At 40.8% G+C, this 16,024-nt stretch overlaps 1 protein-coding gene across 1 annotated transcript in view; it reads left to right on the top strand.

Annotated features, from left to right (window-relative positions):
- Positions 1-16,024, top strand: part of DNAAF9 (dynein axonemal assembly factor 9) — a gene marked incomplete at both ends in the record, with an annotated part of 63,640 nt that overhangs the window by 35,913 nt on the left and 11,703 nt on the right. Inside the window, 8 exons of the mRNA XM_079534860.1 lie at positions 1,554-1,657; positions 4,827-4,973; positions 8,888-8,976; positions 9,187-9,285; positions 9,554-9,671; positions 11,574-11,662; positions 12,925-13,083; positions 14,920-15,045. Of these exons, the coding sequence (XP_079390986.1) occupies positions 1,554-1,657; positions 4,827-4,973; positions 8,888-8,976; positions 9,187-9,285; positions 9,554-9,671; positions 11,574-11,662; positions 12,925-13,083; positions 14,920-15,045 (931 nt within the window). The remainder of the gene's footprint in view (positions 1-1,553; positions 1,658-4,826; positions 4,974-8,887; positions 8,977-9,186; positions 9,286-9,553; positions 9,672-11,573; positions 11,663-12,924; positions 13,084-14,919; positions 15,046-16,024) is intronic.

Here is a 16,024-nt window from a genome sequence, read left to right as displayed (position 1 = left end):
CCCTGCCAGAAGCCAGTCTGTTCTCGGCCCTGCAGAGAAGGATCTGGGGATCTTGATGGATGAAAAGCTGAACATGAGCCAGCAGTGTGCTCTTGCAGCTCAGAATGCAAATGGTATCTTGGGCTCCATCAGAAGAGGGGTGGCCAGCAGGGACAGGGAGGTGATTGTCCCTTTCTACTCTGCCCTTCTGCGGCCAGGTCTGGCCAGGTCCAGGTCTGGAGCCCCCAGTACAAGAAAGACAGGGAGCTGTTGGAGAGGGTCCAGAGGAGAGCCACAAAGATGAGCAGAGGGCTGGAGCATCTCCCCTATAAGACAGGCTGAGGGAGCTGGGTTTGTTCAGCCTGGAGAAGAGAAGGCTGTGGGGTGACCTCATTGCAGCCTGCAGTACCTAAAGGGAGCCTATAGACAGTAGGGGAATCAACTCTGTGAAAGGGTAGATAACAGCAGGATGAGGGGAAATGGTTTGAAGTTGAGGGAGGGAAGATTGAGGTTGGATGTGAGGGGGAAGTTCTTGACAGAGAGAGTGGTGAGGTGCTGGAACAGCTGCCCAGAGAGGCTGTGGATGCCCCGTCCATCCCTGGAGGTGTTCAAGGCCAGGTTGGATGGGGCCCTGGGCAGCCTGGGCTGCTATGAAATGTGGAGGTTGGTGGCCCTGCCTGTGGCAGGGGGTTGGAGCTTCATGATCCTTGAGGTCCCTTCTGACCCTGGCCGTTCTGTGATTCTGTAAGACATCATGAAAAAAGGAGACAAATGAATTCTGTGTCTCCTCTCTGCTATAGCATGCAGTGGCATGCAGGAAAATTGCTGCTGCAGGAAGCTGTCTCAGAACTCCAGCACAGTCAGTGTTAGGAAGGGGTCCTGCGGTCCAACTGCTGCTCAAGCAGAGCAGCCCAGAGTGAGTTGCTGGGGGCCCGCTGAGAAAAATGAGAACTTGTCAGAAGTGGGATTCGAACCCACGCCTCCAGGGGAGACTGCGACCTGAACGCAGCGCCTTAGACCGCTCGGCCATCCTGACAGTGCTGTTATGCATCTGAGACAGTGATGAAGTGTTTAGGCAGCGTGTGCGTGGCGTGTGTTTGGAGTGGGTGTGAGATGGGTGTTTTGGTGTATGTGAGAGAAACAAGACGAGTCTGCAGGCAGAGGATTCCTCTTAATGAGAAAGTAAAGGGAAACCATCGCCTCAAACATCTATCTTTTTAATGTCTGCATGATAGTTGTTATCATTTTGTCACTTTGCTGTATGCCTGCAAGCCTTTCTGATTTGATGATTTTCATGATCAGTGAGATTCAAGGGGTAAGACTAAAGCAAATGCAGACATAAACATAGCCATGATTACTTCTCTCTTCAGTGAGACCCAGTGAGCAACAGATAACCGTGCTGAGTGCTGCCTGAAAGCTACTGCAAAATTTTACTGAGGTATATTCCACAGAAAATATGATAAGATCCTGCAAGAACAGAGTTTGTTCCTCAGACAGAAGAGACATTCTTCACACAGTGCTGAGATACTGATATATCTCTAAACAACTCTTGTTTTTTTCCTTTGAAATGGCAGGCAAATTGTACTTCTTCTCAGATGGCATTCTATTCTGCGATCCCCACCATGGCAGCATTTCCATTTCAAAGGACCATATCAATTCCGTTTCTCTGTATGATGGGGTGAGTGGTTTTGTTTGTTCCTTCTATCATAAACTTTTAAATCAAATTTTAGCCTTGCTTCGAGGGTACTGATTCAAAGTGTTCAACGTTAGTTGTGTTTTTGAGTGTGTATAAAACTAGTAAGTGATGCAAACATATCCCCAGGCTGGATGTGGCTCTGGGCAGCCTGGTCTGCTGATTGGTGACCCTGTACATAGCAGGGGGGTTGAAACTAGATGATCATTGTGGTCCTTTTCAACCCAGGCCATTCCATGATTCAAGGATCTATAGTTTTAGCATTGGTTGGCTAAGTCTGTTATTGGTCCATGAAGCTTTAAGGAATAGAGGTGAGTTATTAGACAATGTTTTAACTGTGTAAAATTGCTCTTTAATGAAAGAGAAAAAGCTGAATGTAGCATTCACAAAACACCTAGATAGACCAGGCAGAGAGAAGCTCAAGGCATTGTGAAATCCTGTGTTGTATCAGAGGGTGAAATTCTGCATTCTGTTCAAAATACATTTAACCTTCAGCCAAACATTTGTGGCAGTGCACTCCTTATCTCCAAGGGTCACGAGAGCGTCTGTCTCATGTCGTAGGGTGTTGTGTAACTGACAGGGTGCAGGGAGGGATTGCTCCGTGTTCTCCAGGCTGAGAGGTGAAACAGAACGACGTGCTGCTTGTGATTGTGCACATGCCAAGTAATGGTGCTAAAAGACACGCTGTGAGGCGCATACTTCTGCCATTCTCATGATCAATTTATGTCTCTCCACTTTTTTTTGAGTTTGTTTTTTTGAGTTTGTTTTTTTGAGTTTGCTTTTTTGAGTTTTTTTTTGAGTTTGCTAACTCTTGCCACCTAACAGTCTGCCTTTCTGGCTTAGTGAAATTAAGTTAGGTCCATGGCTGCAAAGCTTTTTGCTTTCCTCTTCAAGGCAGGCACGCTGCCTTAACCATTGCTTTTCAAGGGTGGAAAAGAGATTATTTGGGTAGATTATTGTTTGCTAAGCACCCTCAAAAAAAATCTTTGTTTCCTATAATTTCTGTTCTCTTCAGGTGCAGCTTTACACTTTTGTTCAGTGACCTCCAGAAGGCATTGTGTAGCCTCCATTTCATCATATAATGGAAGAAAACAGTAAAATACAATAAAAGTGTGTTATTCAAAACGATGGAGAGAATCTTACCTTAGCTGCCTTGTCTTGTACATCGTATTGCTTGCCCCGTGGTCGTTTAAGAAGCTATTTTAACACTGACCTTCCTTCTATTGTTTGAGTCAAGACACTCACTTTCATAAAACTTGCTATTTATGGGACCTGGATATCATTCTTGACCTGGTGCCAGATTTTTGTGTCAAGTTAAACCTTGACAAGGGAGCATTTTATTGTTCAACTGACTTGGCGTAATGCAAGGGTGGGGAGCTTAAATGTTGAGAAGTGTCAGGAGAAGAAGGGTAATTGTTAGCATGTTTTTTCTTCAGGTTATTGCGACCACAGTATTGATGAAAAGTGGAGGATAATTAAATGCTGGGATTCAAGTAAAAGATACAAAGAGCTACAGTTTCTTAGCAGCTGTCTCAAGATGCTTCTCTCCCTGACTTGCAAAAGTTTGCATTTCTGCCTCTAACGTGTTGTAAGCTTCTCTGTTCTGGGAGTCTGAGCATCTAGCTGCCAGCTATGCTCCTGGAGTCGTTGGGATTCACAGACATCCAGCAGTGGTCATTGGGGATCACAGACATCCAGCACTGGTCATTGGGGATCATAGACATCCAGCACTGGAGGATAGGGCAGACTGCTCGCAAAGCTTTGCTGTGAAGGTTGAAAGCAAATAACATCCTGTTCCAATCTTGTGAGAGCTAGACACAATCTCTACTTTCCTGGGATGTGAAGCACCACTCTGCTCTGTTCTAGCATAATAGCAGCCATCCTAGGGGGTAAAAGAGGATAAAATATCCAGCAGGCTGCTTTGCCCCCCAGTCTCCAAACTTCCAGGTTTAGTTCTCTTCTGTAGTGTTCAATGTCTCAGTAAAGTTTAGCAAGGCATCCTAACTGTATGAAGCTTAGAGACACTTAGTTAATTTCTACTAAGTATTGATGTTTGTAAGTACTTGAATCTAGTATTTGCTTTGGTCGTTAGTCATCAAGTGAATAAATATTATGGAGTGATAATTAGATTGGGCATTTCACATGTAGATTGCAGCGTGTGAGTTTGCTTTTCAGTTGCTCTTCATGACATCTTTGTTACCCTGTGGAATTCAGATCTAAGTCTGTGGGCCCAAAAGCTAAAAGCATTTTTTCTTAAGAGAAATTCTCCTCCTAGAATGCCTTCTTATTGTTGTTCAGTAACCTCAGTGACTTCAGGAGATGACTTTTATAGTTAAACCCTGAGTCAGCAAAGGGTGTAATTCATCTCTGAGTCAGCAAAGGGTAGAGGTCCTGTTTGCAGATGTCACTGAATTGATACCATTGAATTGATTTACTTGTGTAAATGTTCCCCAATTTGAGCCTTCTTTTAAAATCAGTGAGGAGAGTTCTTTCAGCTCAGTTTGCAATAGCACCATGCCATCCTCTTGCTGTCAGGTTGACATTACTCTTCTGGAGTGCCTGTGTCAAAGGAGATGGATGGATGTAGATACAGAGTTGTTCAATGTTTAGATGTTGAACTTGGGGACATGGCTAAGTGGGGAATTTTGGTCATAGGGGATGGTTGGACTGGATGATCTTAGAGATGTTTTCCAACCTTGATGATATTATGACTCTATGAGATAAGGGTGGCTCTGTTGTAACGCTTCAGCAGGCCTAGAATTCTAGCTTTTGGGGGAAGGAATAGATATTAAAACTATTAAACTAAACTATATTAAAACAAAAAGTGTTTTGTTTGTTGTTTTTTTTTTTTTGTTTTTTTTTTTTCTGTGAGTGCTTTTAAGGATTCAAAGCTTGTAGGAACAATCTCAGATGCTTTCTTTTAAAGTTTATGATATTGCTAATTGCTGCAAGGTAGAAACTGAGAAGTTGTGCAAGTGGCTGCAGGTAATTCTTGCTGCACACCACTTTTATGGAAGCTAAGCCATTAAGACCTTTATGAGTGCCAGCTGTGACTTTCACTTTTCTTTCTTGATATGTTTAACATTTTAAGATTTTTTTTTTCCTCACTTTCATAACTGTTATTCACAAATTATCTTGTTTATTCCTTTTCTAGGATTCGACTGGCATTGTTGCTGCTCTCTTTGTAGACTTCAAAAGCTCCTTGCTCGCTCATCTACCAATTGAATTCCATACCCGAGACAACTTTTTGATGATTGCACTTTTTCCCAAAACCAAGATTTATAAAGCTTTTTATTCACAGGTAAAGTAGATAAAGGTTAGAAACTTTTTTTTTTTCTTCTCCCCACTCAAAACAATTATCCTTCATGTTTGAGAGACAAGAGTTGAATGTGTTAACATCTGCCTTGAGTAACTGCGTTTACAAAGAAAAAGGGATTTGTTTTTCACATTAAAGAGCTGCTAAAGCTTGTCATCTGGTAAGTAGGTGCAGAAAAGTTTAAGATATGGAATCGTTCTTCAGTTGTTTATCACAAGCAAAACCTTTCCTTGCAACTCCATGCTCACACTTTGGAAGGGAGAAGAGGTGGTTAATACTGATGGAGCAACAGGTTAGAAAATAGATTGAAAACTTCTGTGAAAATGGATGGAGGGTATTGAAAGGGGGCTGTGATTTTAGAAATTGCTTGTTGTCTTTCATATTTCAGCTTTTTCCAAGGTATAGCAGCCTACAACTGTAGGAAGGGCTTTTGCAGAGATCTTATTCATTAGTGGCAGATAACAAGGGGAGGTAAGCACAGACTGCAGCTTTGAAGGTGCAAACTGAATATTAGGAGAGTGGTATTCAGCAGAGAGAGCTGCAGCAATGGAATAGGGAACTCAGAAAGCAAATCTCCAGCTTTGAAGGTTTTTGAAACTTGGTTGGGGAAATGAATGGCTAAGCTGGTCTGTCCTGCTTTCATCAGAAGGTTGGTATGGAGACTTCCAGAGGATCTCTTCTAGCCAGGAATCTGGCTTTTCTGCAAGAGCTGTGGCAACTCTTCTGCAGATTTGAAACGGCTTCAGGCCGCCCTGCCCTGTAGTCCTTCCCAAGAGCTGATTGCTCCTGGTCTTAGGAATTTGCACTAAGTCTGAGAAACTTCAACTTAGTGTGCATTTCTAGTGATTGTGCAGCTTGTTAGGGCTTAATGGTCACCATGTGCTTTCATTTTGTCTTCTGAAGTCAGTGATTGCTCTAAGGCTTGTTTTCTAGTGGTTGCATTTTAAATGTAGTGCTGGTGTATAATTGGCTACAGCAATTGCATGTAGTGGCAGAGGTTCTATTGTGTTTCTTGTGGTTAGACACGTTCGGATTGTGATCCTTTGGGAAGTTTGGTTTAAGTCTTTAAGTGTCCCATATGGCATTGTACTATTTTCTGAGTAAATTGGCCTCATGCATTCGAATGCAGAGGCTTTTAATGAGCAAAACTTTATAACAATAGCTTTTGAGGAAGTGAGTCTGGAGATTTTAGGAGTTCACAGGGGTTTTACCGCTTTTCCAGGCGGACTGGAAAAGACCACCTAGATCAATGTGTACAGTCCCCACTGGTAGCATTAATGACTCCATAAAATTTCTCCTTCTTTTATCTTAAGTGCTTTGACTTCTCCCACTATGTTTGGCTGGGGATGTTTTGTTTGGTTTTGAATTTCTAACTGATTTTATTAGGTCTACTTTTAAACCTGGTTTTATTTAGTTTTCCCAGTGGGAATGTTTGAGCTATTCAGAGATTTCAGACCTATTCTTTCTGGCTTATTTGGCCTGATGAAATAAAACCAGATCCTTTTTAGTCTGCCGTTATAAAAATGTTCTCCTTTCCTCTAATCATTGTAATAGTTTTCTTTTGATTTGTTTCTTTTTTGACTGTAGACATCCAAACTGTGTGCAGTATTGTAGAGAGGGGTATTTGTTTCTTCTATAGACAAAATAACAGTGCTCATCAGTAGTTCAGAGTTGCCTGTAGTTTGAATTTGCACTACTACTTCATTGGAACAGGCTGCCCAAGGAGGTTTTGGATGCCCCATCCCTGGAGGCATTCGAGGCCAGGCTGGATGTGGCTCTGGGCAGCCTGGTCTGCTGGTTGGTGACCCTGCACACAGCAAGGGGGTTGGAACCAGATGATCATTGTGGTTCTTTTCAACCCAGGCCATTCTATGATTCTGTGATATTGTCTAGAGTTAACAGATAGCAGACCTTTTTTCTGAGGAACACCTTCAGGTCCCCCTCTACTGGGGCATGTTTAGTAGGCACGGCGGTGATGCATTGGCGGTTGGACTTGATGATCCTTGTGGTCTTTTCAAACTGTAATGATTCAGTTATTTCACCATTGACACTCCAGCTGATTCTAGTAGTGCTTGTGTCTTCATTTTTGCTTTCTTTCTTGCCTGCCTCATACTTTTGTCTGGTGCATTCCACTGTTATTCATTAGATAGTTGTTCTATAAAGCATCACAGCGCTCCACGATGGTCATCCAACTTAGTTTCTTCACAATCCTGTTGATTCACTTCAGTTCATATCAGATCATTGCAGATGGTGTCATGGAACCTACTCTTAAGTAACCAAGTCACAGTTTTTAGGATTTATCAGTTTCTGATCTGGCATCAAACTTTGCTCGGGTTCAAGTGGATGAAACGTATCGTTTGTCTAGGAGGTGGTATCTCATGAACGAAGACTGTGCATGAGACCAGGTGTTCCTCAGTATGTAAGCCATGTGAATCAGGTATTATATTTTGTTAGTGTCTTTCTTCAGCTGTTTATTGCGTTTCTCCAAAATCTATTCTAAAACCATGTACAACTGGAGTTATGTAGACACGTTTGTTGCTCGACAGACCAGTAGCTGCAAGGATTCACTGAACTGCAGCTCGTGGTTTTACTCTTCTGCAGTTGTATCACATGTGGTGCCTTGTTTAACAGGCTTCATGTAAGTATGATCTAATTACTTTAAGCCCCCCTTGAAATAGAAAACAGCAGTTCCCTGTCCCTTCAGATCTCAGTGCTTTCTATTCCTTGTAACTGCAGTGTTGGTTGCAAGACTTAAAGCACGCAGCAATGGAATCTGGTTGGAGGATCCTGCAAAGAGGCAGCAATTTCTCTCACATCTTCACTGTAATTGATAGTTGAGGTGGCTTTGCTTAGGCTTTGGGATTTTCTCTGTTGTTTTTTCGTATTTTATAATACTGTAGCAGCTTTTTTCCTCTCTTTTCAGTCATACAAAAGGGACACTTTTTGTAAACCAGTTTTCTTGGTTTCTTTTTACAAGTTCTCACCCAATCTGACCTGCGTTTTCAGCCAGCCCTTTGACTTCTAAAGAGGACATTTTTCTGTTTACCAGTCCCTCTTCCCATCCCTCGTAGACATTTTCCTTGGTCTCTTCTACACGTTTCTTGAAGCCATTATTTCTTTGGCTGCACAGCTCGTTCTGCAGAAGCAATTCAGGCTTTTGTTAATATCAAAACTTTATTTTATTTTCATGTGTTTTGTCTCGGTGTTCATTGTGCTTGGGATGCCTATTTGTTAATGGCAAGCAGTCTTCCTCCTCACACTCTGCCCAAATTGTTTCGTCTTGTAGAAAATTATTGTGAAAAATGACAATGGCAGTTGCCTTTACTTAGGAGAAGAAGGGAAATACTGAATGCTTAAACGACTGCATGATTCATCTGAATCTGATTTCTAGTTTCAGAATGCCATTCATATTAATGTGACTTGGCCAGAGCAATAGGATGTCAGCCAAAATACTGTTCCCTAGAGAAATGAGGACTTAGTAGGTTGTGAAAAGACATTTTTTCTTAAATTTCTAGAAATAAGGTTGCTGCAGTCTTACCTAATGGTAATTAGAACAGTAATTAAAGGAGATATATATGAATTCAGTTCCTGCTGTGCTGCAGTTGGACTATAAGTGCTTTGCATTTGTAGTAGTTAGGCATGCCAGGACCGAGTGATAAATGTGAAACTGGGCTGCTTCAATCAAGTTATTTCTTAAAATAATTCCAGTCTGGTAAAGCTTTCAAATCTAATCTGTGGAGACTTACTCCGTGTTTTGAATACTTTCAACAAAACCAGTATTGTGAAAGACAGTTGTAATGGCTAGCTAAAATGAATGTATCTTATAGGTGAGTGAAGGCAAGTCTTAACACAAATTTTGCAAACTAATGATTCTTATGAGTTGTCCTTTGCTATTGCAGGTTTTCTCTTCGTGGCAAAACCAGACAAACTCAGGATTATCTTTAAGGGTTGTCCAGGAAGAATTCCTGTCTGTGGAACAAAAGAGACTGTAAGTTCGTGCTACGTGTAATTGTAGGTTAACTATGTGCTGTCATCAGAAAAATGCTGACACAGATTTTGATAATGATTCAAAAAGAAATTGCTGCATTCTTAATGCAATGCTCTTTTGTTGTTTTTTTTTTTTTGTGCCATCTGGTTTAAAGAAGAAAAACTTCTAGGCTTTTCTTTCAACTAACCAATTAATTCTGTGCTTTTTTAGGCATTCCAGTGTTCAGAAGCTGTTCAGTTCTTTGTCTTTTCCTTCTGGGGAAAGATGCAATGAGCTGAAAATATCTGCTGCCCTCCCAGAGTTAGAGAGGTGAGAAATGATTTCTATTTCTAAGGGATTAGGCTCAAAAGGAACAGTGCAAAAAATATTTTGGTACACGTAATGCTTGTCTAGAAATTGCTTATGTACTAAGCCTGTCTTCCCACTTGATATGTTTTTGAATTATTTTGAATTATTTCCTCCCTGGGAAGCTTCTGTTTGACCTTTTCACAATGCTACTGGAGTAATTTCCCAGCTAGTTATACAAATGAAGTATTTTGCTCTTAACTGGGAGAACATATCTTTTCTTTCCTGAAAGGTTCATGCAGCACTTTGCTGTCAGCAGTGTCAGTCGTGAGCCAGTAATGTCAGCACATCTTCCTATTTTATTGCAACAGTCAGAAACCATTCCTGACAGCAGAGCCGAAAGCGATAAGGTAAGCAAGCAGTACAGCATTGCCTCCCATCCCTAGTCCTGTTTACTACATAACTGTCCAGAGAGGCTGTGATGCCCCGTCCATCCCTGGAGGTGTCCAAGGCCAGGTTGGATGGGGCCCTGGGCAGCCTGGTCTGGTATTAAATGTGGAGGTTGGTGGCCCTGCATGTGGCAGGGAGGTTGGAGCTTGGTGATGCTTGAGGTCCCTTCCAACCCAAGCCATTCTATGATGCAGTGTCATCCATTGCAAGACAGATGTAAACCCTCTCTGCCTCCTTTCCAGTATCACCAGTTCATCCTGAGCTTGCTTCAAGTCTGTTCCTTAGAATAAATTGCCCTGTCCTGTTTCCCTGTTTATGTGTCTTTTTCATATAAACAATCTTTTGGAAGTGCTGATGGCCCTTCAACCTGATAAAATAGAGGCAGAAAATGAGGAGCAGATCTTCAACTGAACATTTTTCTCTCATGTCCAGAGATTCAGCCCCGAAGCACTAGTTTGTTTTTATGAATTGCTGAATAATTTAATGGAATTGTTCTCTGGAACATAAGTCCTTTAAATAGCATGGAGGTAGCACATGATATTTAACATTTGCTGATATTATCTGTGGAACATTCTGTTCTCTATAGGGGCAGCAACAATTGTCAAACTTACGGGGTGCTTTAAATAGGATTTCAGTAGAAATTATTTCTTTGTAACTTTCCAGCATTTGAAGTCTGCTGTCAGCAAGAAAACCAAGGCAGCAGGAATATGGCCTTTTTCTCTGAATACTGTAATATGATGACAGCCTTATTTCCTAGGGTCTAGCTCAGCCACCATACTGACACTTAATTTAAGTATTAAATAATAAGCCCTTCCTTCTGGTTTTAGATCTGATTTTAAAGTTGGTTTAAATGTCTTTGTGAATGGTTAAAGATTCTTTTAACATTCATACCAGTTTCTATAAAGCACTCAATCTTTTCCTCTATATTTATTATATATACTCGATGCCTGTGAGCATCCAAAATAAAACAGGATACAAATAATGTACAGGTGACTGTCTTCAGCAATAATGTGGCTAGAATCTGGAAGAGGTAATTAATCTGTTAGTAATAGGAACCATTACCAGAGTAATTTCCTTCAGCACAGCACAGAGTGGTTTTTAACCACATTTCCAGAGCTCATTTGCTTGCCTCTGTACCGCATGGTTTAGAGCTATATATGCTTTGGAGTTGCACTCTGGCTCTTTCTCTGTGTTTCTCTGCTCTGATCCCTCTCTGAACACCTCAAAGAATGCAAAGAATGGCAGCAAGGCTGCTGTATGCAGGAAAACTCTTGCCATGTTGGAGCTGTTAGTGTGCAGCCTCTTCCCAGTCCTCCTCAAAGCTGCACAGAGTTTTGCTTAAAGCTGTCATCAGTTTTCCTTACGACACACTCAGCATTCAGTTTCAGAAACCTGGTGTTTCTCTGTGTTTGACAGCAGGGCTGTTGAAAATACATCATCACTTCCTTGGAGCTGTTTTCTCAAACACTGTTGTATGTATTTAAATTTACCCTTTTCATCATAATCTGTTTGGTGTCTGCAGTGTTCTGTCTCACATTTGCATTGATATTTACATTAGTGTAGATTTTAAGGTAAGGTTTTGATGTAATGGTTTTGATAATAGTCTGTTGTATTTGATTATCCTTTCATTGTATTTAAGGTATGAAAACAATGATAAAACATCTTTCTTAAATGATCTATTATCTGATTGAATATGTAAATGCTTTACACTCGTTGTTCACTGCCTTGCTGTTTGTGTGAGTTAATGCCACTTGATTTTTGTATTTTGATTTGAGGTTTTATGGAGATAGAGCATTATGTGCATACGTTGCTGGCTCATTTCTGATCTTTCAAGTTCTTCCCTTTCCTCCCCTGTGTTTCAGGTGGTTATCACCATCATAACAGGTCTTCCAGGATGTCGCTCCAGTGATCTGTGTGCTTTTCTCATCACTTTTAACAAGGAGCATGGGAGGTTCGTATGGTTCTGGTTTCAGTGTCCATAGCAGTGGTGGTGTGTATCATCAGAGCTGCTCGATGTGAAGGAAATAGAATTAGGAATGCTTCACTTTTTTAAAAAGAATATCTCGGTTTCTGACTTGTAATTAGGTGTATTATTGAATTTATTCTTGTAATTATTACCAGGGACTTTTAAATAGTTTCTGCACAGCACAGGCTAGGGTCTATTTTTGATGGGGAGGAACTAAATGAGTACAACTCAATTATTTCAGGTATCTCATTTAACTGCAATGCAAGGTAGATTCAGAGGAAAAAAAACACCACAAAATTTCTTTGTTGATATTCCTTATTCCAAATATCAGAGGTGTCATTATAGATCTGATCTATCTGGAACTGCCACTGATGCTGTGGGCAGCTGAATCATAAAAGGGCCAAATGAATCCTGTCTGAAGCATGGAAGCGAACTTGTCACAATGTTAGGAGCTTCCATTTACTGACTTACGTGGTAATGCATCATTTCTTCTTGGAGAAAAGACTGTATTAATGATCCTTTCAACAGCATTGTTTTTAATCTGCCCTACTTTCCATTCTGTATGTGCAGCAGGGAGGTGTATTCAGGACATGTATTGCAAAAAGACAAATCCGCTGTAGGGATTTACCATTCTATGTGTTAATATAGATCTTTGATCTGGGAAACAAGGCATTTTAAATCTTACAGCCAAGCACCATAGAGAGTTGAATCTCTGTAAGGTTCTGGACTGTTGTCTTGTGTCACTTTTAACTCAGAGTCTTCGTATTAGCAAGCTGATGTGGAATATCTTGGTGGTTGTTTTTCTAGGGTGAGCGCTTCAGGTGAGTTTTGAATGGTCTGTAATGCCAACTTTCAGTAAGTTTTCCACACAAACGCTGTTATTACATCTCGCAGTGAAATATTTTCATGCCCAGAGTTCTTAAATCACATTAATTTAAGTTCTGATAACTGCATTGTGAATGAAGATCAGAATTGCTCATGTGATGATGTGCATCATTTGTGTAAAAAAAAGAAAAACACAGAAACAAAAACACAACAAGGAGAAAGCACAAACCCTTTTGGCACTGATTGAAGGAATGTGTTCATGCTGAAATGATAGAAAACTAAGTAAATTCCTCTTTCCCATGTGTTATGAGAGACGTGGAGCCTTGAGGATTGTCGGATTTCTTTTTGGTGGGTTGAAACAAAAAGTAAATGGAAACATGATGTCAGAACACTTATTTTGTTGTTGTTTTCTGTTGTTTCAGGTGGCTAGTTTATCGACAGACTATGGATAGCCCTGAGTGTTTTAGTGCAGCCCACTTCCAGCGTTATCTCTCTGGTGTCCTGGAGGCTCAGCAAAAGCACAGCGTCCGTCTGTCCACCTATGCCAGGAGGAACAAGCGGCTGTTAGTGGTCTTGCAAGGGTAAGTGTTTGAATTTTGTTTGGACTGTAGCACAGAGGAGGGGATTTTCTGTTCACTTCCTGTTTCCAAGGTGTTTTTAGTGTACTTCCATCACTTGCAGGCATTCACGTTTCAGTTCTAATGCGTGGTTCTCTCTTAATTCTGTTTAATGTACACACTAAACTCAACTTTCCTGCTGCTTGTTAATTTTATTGCTTGCTGCTCCATTGCAGGAAGAAATACCCACAAATATACAAAGTCTTCCTTTCTTGACATGGGAGAAAGGACTGAATTTGGTCTGTATCCTCTGTTTGAGAGATTGGCTTTTGGCCTCTTATCCTTTCCAGCTGTACCCTAGTCTGTTGACTAAATGGTTTTAAGTTGGAGAAGGGAAGATTTCGTTTGGATGTCAGGGGGAGGTTCTTGACAGAGAGAGTGGTGAGGTGCTGGAACAGCTGCCCAGAGAGGCTGTGGATGCCCCGTCCATCCCTGGAGGTGTTGAAGGCCAGGTTGGATGGGGCCCTGGGCAGCCTGGGCTGCTATGAAATGTGGAGGTTGGTGGCCCTGGCTGTGGCAGGGGGTTGGAGCTTCATGATCCTTGAGGTCCCTTCCAACCTGTTCATTGTGTGATTCTGTTGTTAAATAGCACTCCACTGGAACAGATATTCCTGTTCCCCCACAACAGCCCCAGACATCCTAGATAGAGAGGTGATGGTCCTTCCAAGGCTGTTTCATGCTCACATTCATCAGTTTTGTCCTCATGTTTGTATTCTCACATCTCCTTCAGACCTATAAAAGCCCTGGTTGCCCATATTTAAAGCCATAGATTTAGGCAGGGACAATAGAGCACAGACAACATGAGATTATGTTGCCAGCTGCACTCTAGAGCTGCAGGTGAATATTCTTGAATGTCTCTCTGTAGCATTACTGTAACGCATAGAGGGAGGGTTGCATATTGTAGTTCCTGTTGGTACACAGATGAATTATTGGCAACAGACCTATACTTTGCAACTAACAAAATAGTAAAATACACAATAAATGTTGTAATTGTTAAAGAATGCAGAAAAGCATTAGCTGGCTTCATGTTGTACCTTTCACGTACCGTTTTCTTTGTAAGGTTGCAAAAATACTGAAATTGTTTTGGTGAAAAATGAGGGTGGAGCACCTCCCTATTTCTTTCAGAGGAAGATCCATTGTGTTTGAGGCATTAGATGACTGAGAACATTTTGGTAACTTCTAATTTGTGCAGCTTCAGAACGGAATTTAATTTCAAGAAGTGTGATATGGTATGAAATACAGGCTATAATCATCTCTCTCGGCTACGAACGGTGCCATCAACTTTTGAAAGATCAGTGAATGCTAGATAATCATTAATGAACAAATTTGTAGTTTTTAGAAGTAAATGCCCATTCCGTTTGCTGTGTTTTTTCCCTCAAAATAGAAACTTGAAAGCCTGAGGTGCTGCATGTCTTGATTATTTTTTTTTTAAACAGAGAATGAACATGCTGCAATAAGGATAAGGACCAATCCTTATTTTTTTTCCCTTCAGTATTTACCACCTTTTTGTATTTTTTCTCCTTCCATTTCGTAGAAAAAAGAATAGTTTTAGATTGGAAAAGATGTTAAATAATGGTATCATTCCTCATCCCTGCTGTGGGTCAGGGGGCCACCAGTGGTCAAGTTGCCCAGGGCCCCATCCAACATGGCAGTCCTTACTTTAATTCTTTTTTAGCTACAAAAAAAAAAAAGTGACATGAGTTTTCAACCTTCTAGATGATGAGAGATAGGAAGGAGAGGTGATGCTGAAAGATTTTGCTCTGTTCCTCTGAAACCTTGTTTTGTTTTGTTTTCTTACAGATATACTGACGTTATTGATGTTGTGCAGGCTCTACAAACTCATCCTGACCCAGATGTGAAGTCTTCTTTCATCATTGGGGCAGTTAATACTTGTGTTGAGCCACTGAGCTGCTATATAGAGCACAGGTATACTGCAGAATATTATTAGCAGTCTGAGAATGGGTTATTTATGAGTTTGGGGTCACTGTTATGATAACAGGCTGTGTGATGGCTAAATGCCATAACTGTCTTAAATCCCTCAAAACTGTTAGGTGATTTAGGTGGTTGGTCTTGGATGAACTTTCAGCATTGGGTTCATAATAATGAAATTTGAGTTGGATTAGGTGTGTAATTATACACAATATTAATAGAACTTTATTGTGTGGAAGGATGAACGAGGCATTAGCATACTCCTCCAATAATGTGTAATGAATGTGAATAATATTTTGTTAAATCTGGACAGTTGTCCTGCTTTGTGTTTGTTTTTTTTTTTTGTAGTCATTCTTTTTCTTATGAGTGTTGTGTAAGTGGGATACACATCTCATTTGGGGTTATTGTTTCTATCACTGTTTTGGAATATTAAATGAAGATTTCCTGTATTTAAAGCGTGGAACGTAAGGAAAGCAGTCAAACGTAGTGAAAAAGAATGGCAAAGCAGAGAGGCAAAAGCATTGCAAGTATTAAAAATCTGATATCCTGGATTACCCCAGAGGCAGGTTGGGAATAAATCCATTAGAAAGCCAAATAGGTAACATTTTAAAATAGTGTGGTTCTCAAAACATGAACCATTAACTTCTGTGCTTTACACTAGCCAATAATACGTGCTACCTTGCTGCTTTTTGGGATTTTCATAGCCAAGATTGTTAGCTATAGGAACTACATAAAATGTTGGTGAATGGATGCTGGAGTTGCTCTTCAAACTTGTTCTTTTCCAAGTTATAGTAGAGACCAATTCCTTCCCTCAGTGTTTTGTGGTCATGGCACTGAGTGTGGTATTTATAGCAGCAATAGCCTGCAAGCCTTTGACTAACATTGTTTGCCTACTGAAGTGCAGTAGCAATTGAAGGAAGAGGCTTAGCCGAGGCTGTAGACTATTTATGTCTCACTTTGAAGTTTGTGCTGATAA

This window comes from Tetrao urogallus, assembly GCF_951394365.1.
Source record: "Tetrao urogallus genome assembly, chromosome: 4".
Classification (NCBI taxonomy): domain Eukaryota; kingdom Metazoa; phylum Chordata; class Aves; order Galliformes; family Phasianidae; genus Tetrao; species Tetrao urogallus.
This window is presented reverse-complemented; position numbering and strand designations above follow the sequence as displayed.